We start from the raw sequence: 7707 nt of genomic DNA on the forward strand, positions 1-7707 counted from the left end.
CAGGAATCTTGAACGTCCTCTGAAATGAAAGGTTAAGATTTTTAAATATGAAAGGATTTGTATATGAAAAACCTGCCTACTTTAGTTGTAAGAAGTTTCAACCAGGAACAGACAATTCAGTTTTTTCCTGAAATCTTGCCAAACTGTCTCTCAAGAACTCGCACTTTCAGTCATGAGTCATGGAGAGGATTGGGAACAGGGCATAGATATCTATACAGGAGAGCTGTCCTTTGGCAGAAATCTTAGGTCCTAGACTTTGCCTTTAAAAGCATAGTCTTGGGACTGCAGTATGGCCATCACAGAAACCAGAAAACATCATTTTTGAAAAAGGCACAGATCTCTTCATGCAATTCAAGCTATTGATAAATTCAACTTCTTAGAAATGAAGAACTTCAGGTCCCACTCCAGACTTACTGAACCAGAGTCTGCATTTTATGATTCTTGGGTGATTTGTATGCACATTAAAGTTTGAGAAGCCTGGTACCAAAATCTCCTGTATAAATAACAAAATATAAATAAGCACTAATTAAGCAACCTCCTCTCTCAGCCAGGCACTATGCCCAGAAATACTGACCAAGGCTTTAGCTCATGCCTGATCCAGCTTTGCATTTATCACTCTGTCAAGATACACAAACAAGAATGTAAAAAGTATACTAACACTTGTAAAAATGGACTATCAATTATATTTATTCATTGGAACTTTATGGGATGGTGATATAGTTTCTAACAGACTTTCAAAACTTCTTTAAGACTTGAGAACTACAGTTAATGTCTTCATATCCTTTTCTTTCTTTAGCTCACCAGTATATCATTGGAATAAGTACAAATATTCTTGAACTCAGAGACAACTTCAATGATTCACTTCAAGTGAACACTACTGATCTCATCCCAAAGGAAGCCAACTCTGAGGAAGTCTTTGTGTTTAAACCAGAAAACATCACTTTTGAAAATGGCACAGATCTCTTCATTGCTATTCAAGCTATTGATAAGGTCAACTTGAAGTCAGAAATCTCCAACATTGCACGAGTATCTTTGTTTATTCCCCCACCAACTCCTTCAGAGACACCTAGTCCTTCTTTGCCTTGTCCTGATATTAACATCAACAGCACCATTCCTGGTATTCACATTTTAAAAATTATGTGGAAGTGGCTAGGAGAACTGCAGCTGTCAGTAGCCTTGGGCTAAGTTTTTGTGAGATAAGTAATTAATCCATCCTTTTCACTATAAAAATGTCTACAATGTATTTTAGACTTCCTGTAGAGGGAGATATAATGAAATAAAATGCTAAACAACTGGATACACATGTATAAAACTATTCAAATCCAGAAGTTTAATCACTGTTAAGTCATTTATTAAAGATTTTGAATACTAGAAAGAAGGGGTGCTTGCTTCAATAAATGGAACTATGTTTTAATTCATTTTAAGAGCTTTGCCAATTAGAAAGAACATGTAGTTGCATGTGAAAGATGCCAGAAATATCCAACTAGGTCAAACTATTTAAATATAAAAGACATGGTTTCTTACAGAGGAGATTCAGATCAACATCACTAGGATATGCATTCCTTTCTCTAGATTTGGGCAAGGATGATAGATAAGGAAAAGACGGCATTGTAGAAAGATAAAACAGCATGATGAAGGCTACAACAGGCAAAGAACTGTATGTTATATGCATGAAATTAGAAGAACCAGTGATTTTTGCTTAAACCCACAGTGGTGGAAAATGAGGTGGAAGAGGTAGGTTCAGTCCAGGTTTTTAAGAAAGTGACTGAAGAATAAATATTCTTGTGTACTTTGTGCCAAATGCTCTACAAATGCCTTATGTGAATTATCTTACATAATACAATTCAGTTCATTCAACAAACATTTATCAGCTGCTTAGTATATCCCAGGCCTATGCTAGGTCCTGAATACAAAAAGATGAGTATGGTTTGGCCTTTTTCTTGTAGTCAATTTGAGGAATTTTTAAAAATAGGAGATCAATATAATCAGAGCTGTGCTTGGGAAAGGGAGCTTTTTGAGGACCACGTAAAGAACTGAATAAAGTTGGGAGAGGCTAGTGGCATGACAGATAAAAGAGGAAGCAGAAGAAAAGGTAAAAAGGAGCCAAATAGACTTGTCAGTATGACAGTCCCCATTAACAACTAATCACAGATTCCAGGGCCTCCAAGGGAAGTATTCCTGGAAAAGGTGTTTCAAGTTCTGAGCTCATTAACATAATGAGTTCAAGATGTTGGTGGCTCTGACTGAAAACAAAATATCTAGGAGATTGTTTCTACATAAACTACAAATTTATTTCTTTATACATTTTCCTTACTTCAAAACAGGATTTACATTATAAAAGAACAAAAAAATAAAGTGAATATATAATAAAAACAAGAGGAAGGTTCAGCGTATCCAATGCTTACTGTAATGTTTTATACAATTGCTACAGCCGGGACACACATTTTATTTTGAGCAGGCAGAACAAAGGAGATACACAGAGACTAACAAAATTAAGAGTCTACAGTGAAAAACAAACCAGAAGTTTAGGAGAAGCATGGCTTTTTCTAGTTGAGACCCCTGTGAAGGCTTATCTCCAATCTTCAGTAATTTGGGTACTGAGATATTAAGTTGTGCAGCCTGAATACCAGTCATATAATAATCAAAGTTTAATATAGCACCGATCACAACATCCTTCACTGCCATCACACTTCACTGTGCTGTTGCAATGGAGTGACACCCAGCATTCTCAGAGAAGACAATTACACAAGGGCTCAAACAATACAAGCCTAGCAAGTAGTTCTTAAGTTTGCACCAAAGATAAATTTTGGAGTGACTGTATTTTAAGTTCTTTAGGCCATTTTCTATGACTAGTTTTTCTCACACACAAGTTTCTTATAATAATTGAATAGCAGAAAGTTCTGAGGCTAGGAAAACACTGCTGTGCTAAAATTCAGTATTATTTATTGAGGGCATGTCAATCAAATAGACAGAGGGTCTGACTGAAGTGTTCTGAAAATTACAAAACCAAACGAGGGCACATACCTAACTAGAGGGCCACTCACCTGCCTCGTGTGGACAAATGAGTCCAAGGCCACAGCTCAGTGCCATAGAACATGGATGCCATGGGGCTGACCTGGAGAATTTTTATGTCAGTTGTTGAGATCTGAATTTCCCATTTGGTTGAACTCAGTGGAATGCACCATGGAATATAGTGGGAACTACATAGGTATGTGTGATGTTACTTCAAAGAAAAGAGGTAAATGTCAACATGTAGATAAGACAGTAGAGAACAACAAAGGAAAACATTCTTAGGTACTCCGGATATAGAGCGGCTTCTTGCAGAATGGATCTGGACTATCATATATGAAAAAATAAGCCAAAATTTTGCTTTATGACATCATTACCCTACAATGACCTTAATTTTCTTTAGTTTCTGATAGGTCAATTAAGTGATTGATTAGGTAAATCTGATAAATGTACCCTAGATTTTGATAATTTAGGACTTTCAACTAAAGGTCTGACTTACCTAGGCTTTCTCATCTGGAACCACAGCTTTACCCCACTTCTCTGTGGATGTTTTTTCTGCCTCCCTCATCTAACCAAGCCTGAACTTTTATTGGAAGGCTCCCTTTCTTCTAGAAGTGGCAACTCCTTCTTCTAATACCCAAGTACCAGAGGTGGGTGGGGAGAAGTATTCTCCAAGCATCCTTTGCAACTTCCAAAGGCCATTGCTACTATGGTCTCATTTTTTTTTTTTTTGTAAAAGACTTTATCCTATGTTATTGATCCATGCCATCCTTCACCCCTTCTCTTCACTGTCATCTCATCCAAGACAGTTTTCTGGGTCACAACACTTCTCCCCCATTACCTCCTAAAATCACTGTGCCTTGTATCAGAATCTATATGAATAAGTCAATCAATACCTTAGCCTCAAAATTCCTTGACCTTTACCCCATCTCCACTAAGCTTTAGCAAACTAATGGATCAACTCATGCAAGTGCCTTTATATAAATAAAAAATGATAGAATGTTGTCAATTTCATATTGTTTGACACAATCTGGACCTAGTAATAGTCTAAAACAACTCCACCTATGAAACCTTAACATCCAGAAACCTATTCTGGCCACAACCTCCTAACTCTGAATTACTCAGTTCCTAACCCACTGAACAGGTTTTGCAATTTCATGATGACCTCTCTTCACTTGATTGTCTCTTTTTATCCAGTCCATTATTTCCTCTATACAGCTCTATATGTCTTGGTGTATGACCTCAAGTCCTCTTTTAACAAATCCTTTAACTCCCTCATCTATTTTTTTTATACCTGTCCTCAAAATTCTAGCTTCGCATTAAGCATACTGTTTGTGTGCCTGAGGCATTCATGTATCCATTCAACAAATAATTTTTAAGTGTCCACATTGTGTCCCAAGCACTATAGTAGACGCCAAGGATACAATGAGTAAAAACAAGCCAGATATAGTTTGGGCATTTATGGAGTTTATGGCCAATCAGGCATATACACAAGCAAACACAATTAACAACACATAATATATAGGTGCTATTTTAGGGGAAACATCTATTTTAAGAGCCCATGGTTTGGTAGCTAATCTATACCAAAAGAAGTGATGCTTCCACTTTCATGGTGCTTGGCTTTAAGTATACAATAAGGAAGGCACGTCTCACCCCAAAGACAGAGGACAGGGACAGCTACAAAATTTGGAGAACCAAGTGCAACATGAAAATGAAGGACCCCTTGTTCAAACAGCAGTAAAAAATAATGTTATTAAAGCTACAAAATATATGTGTTTAGTATAAAATTTTAAGGGATAGAAAAGGAGCAAAATAACCCTAATCAAAACTCCATTTCTCTAAACAATACTACATCTTACACGTTTGGGCAAAATCTACTGCCAGGTGCAATCTGGAATGACTCTAGAGATCTAATTCTTTTCATTCACTTGAGTATAATCTGATGATATCAATACCAGCAAAAGAATAAGGGAGAGAGAGTGAGCATATAAGCACTACTACCTGACATATGGCTTCAATGAATTATACCTGCCCCCAAATAACTTTATATGGTTTCAGACTTCCAAGCATGTTTGTTAGAGTGATTCATTAAGACAAAGAAAGAGAAGGCAAATTAACAAAACAATGTTCAAGGAGGCTTACAGTAAAATTTCACAGAAAGAGTCAAAGATGGCAATCCAGGTAAGAATCAGATAATGAGGACAAAAAATTACTGAATTAGAAAGCCTAAGCAAAGCACAGTTATTGTAATGGAGAAAAATCTATTTAGCCCAATTCCTGACACCCAATGCAAAAAGAGAAACATGTTAAATGGTCTTCTTAGCCTATTTAAACTGTCACTACAGGTAAATCTTTTCCTAAATTTCAAAAGTAATTCCAAATCCATTAGGAAAAAAACAAAAGCAAGTGATGAGCTCCAGAATGGACAGCACAACCCAAACTGCAGAGGGCACAGCAAGTTCTTGCACAATCCAGGCAGGCACAGGACCACACCTCATCCTACTCCTGGGGTGCTGCTGCGGGATGCAGGGCAGCACATTAGGATCCAGATGGCCCATCTATGCAGAGCAAGGCTTTAGTATCTGGGGGTTGGAAAGCAGAATACTACCACCCCACCAACTGTGTGTGTGAGGGAGAAGTGTAGGAGGAGGGAGCAGTGAGTAGGGTTTCAGGGCCTTGACCAAGAAGAGAATGGTGTTACACTATTACTATCATCATTGGTCATATTATTTGGTGCTGGTAGTAGCCACCATTTACAGGGTTTTCACTAAGTGCCAAACATGGAGTGTTTCACATACTCATATCCAGGCTTTCCCCTAATATTTGAAGGGCCTGAGACAAAAGTACAAATGGAGATCACATATCATGTATCTAAATACACAAACACTATAAATTAGGCTAACAAGCTGTTAAAAGGTGTTTATGTCTTATCTTGAGAAACAGACATTCATAGTGTCTTGGAAGGCCAGGTTCAAATTTAAACTTCCTGGCCTCTTGTCAGTGTCATGCTGGAACATGGCAGCTCAGGAACAGATGGACCATGGAGCACCCTCTTTCCATCCTACCCTCTCCACCTTGTCCTCACCTCGAGGGTCCTCATGCTCATGGTGTGCCCTCTGCAGCCCAAACACACATCAACAGCTGCCTTTGTCCATCACTCCAGCCTTGAAGTGCACACACCTTTAATACAGTCTGCCCTGGAGAGAACTGACCCTGGCACCCAATCAGTTCTGGGCCATGCAGACTGTAGAAGGAGTGTCAATTACATAGGAAGAGGGCAGAGCTACTTACATAATTTGGGGAACCCAGTGCAACATAAATATGTAGGATCCCTTGTTCAAGCAGCAGTAAAAAAATAAAGCTATTAAAGCTAAATACATATATTTAATATAAAAATAAAAATACTATTGAAGCTACTAAAATATATATATGTGTATATATATATATATATAATATAGAAAGCTTTTCCCTTCATTTTTCTCATCTGTCATGGTGTTTTTGTTATTTAAAGTTTTTCTAAATAAAGAAAAATTACAAATTTTAAAGACAAATTTTACCATTTATCTTTATATTATACAATGCCAGTTTCAAATGCAAATTTAAGCATTTAACTTGTGGAATACACAATTTTTATTTTGTAGCTTATACATGCACATGTATTCCATTTTTGCCAGAATAGTCAAAACACCAGACAAAACTGAGTCAAGTGGCTTTGTTTCACATCTTGCTATATGGTCGCTACCTGTGGCTCATTGGTGAGTGACAAAAGTCTGGAAGGAAGAGGAGCTATGGTTGCCCTGTTCTTCCCTTTCCTTCTGTCATCATTTTCAATATAAGTAGTTGATTAACAAAGGGAAATAACATGAACAGGAAAGGCTACAATGAAGTTTTGGGTCATCTGTGTTTCTTAGAATGTCACTGCCATCTTTGTGAGTTCAAAGCTCTGGGTCTGAGAGCACAGCCTCTCAGGGCTGTCAGGGGGCCGCCAACTCCCTTGCAGATGTAACATGTTTACCGTGTACTCACTTTGAGTCTCACTGAAGTCCAATGCATAGTGGTCCACCCAAATTCTGTGTTTATGGGATATCCTGAATGCTATTATGCAAATCGGGTGGCTCGAAAGGGTGGACACACGTATTGCATGTATTTCTTCTACTTAAAGACATGATCCATTGTCCCATCAGGCTTCACTTACAAAACATAAGCTCCAAATCAAAATTGTTTCAGATTTCAAGACAACTACAGCAAAGCATTAAACCAAGCACAGGACCTTTCTGAGTTCAGGGTCATATGTGACTACCCAGGTCACGCCTGTGAAGGCAGCCCTGGGAGAAACTCAGCCAGCAAAGGGCCAGACCACAGCGTTCTAAAGTGAAGGAATGTCATATCAAAAGGCTGCATCAATGGGCAGCTACTGCTCAGAGTTAAGTAATCTGCCTACAGTTTCAACTGGTAAGTGACAAGTAGTAAGTAAACCAGTGAGTTGAAATCTGGAGACCAACCTCTTCAATCAGTTTACCAACTCCCTCTTGAAACAGAAGCATGAACTGGGCCAACACTGCACAAACCTCAGATTGTCAGGTGTTCTTTTCCCCATAGCCAAGAGGCTCTTGCAGGTTGATTCATTGGCAGGCTGGCTCCAGAAACATAGTTGCAATTACAGAAATGCTACTCATAAAACATTAGCTTGATGAAGAG

At 38.2% G+C, this 7707-nt stretch overlaps 1 protein-coding gene across 1 annotated transcript in view; it reads left to right on the plus strand.

Annotated features, from left to right (window-relative positions):
* Positions 1 to 1418, plus strand: part of CLCA1 (chloride channel accessory 1) — a 28919-nt gene extending 27501 nt beyond the window's left edge. Inside the window, exon 14 of the mRNA XM_036890313.2 lies at positions 797 to 1418. Within this exon, the coding sequence (XP_036746208.2) occupies positions 797 to 1185 (389 nt within the window). The 3' untranslated portion in view covers positions 1186 to 1418. The remainder of the gene's footprint in view (positions 1 to 796) is intronic.
* Positions 1419 to 7707: the final 6289 nt, after the last annotated feature.

Source organism: Manis pentadactyla, chromosome 4, assembly GCF_030020395.1.
Source record: "Manis pentadactyla isolate mManPen7 chromosome 4, mManPen7.hap1, whole genome shotgun sequence".
Taxonomy (NCBI): Eukaryota; Metazoa; Chordata; class Mammalia; order Pholidota; family Manidae; genus Manis; species Manis pentadactyla.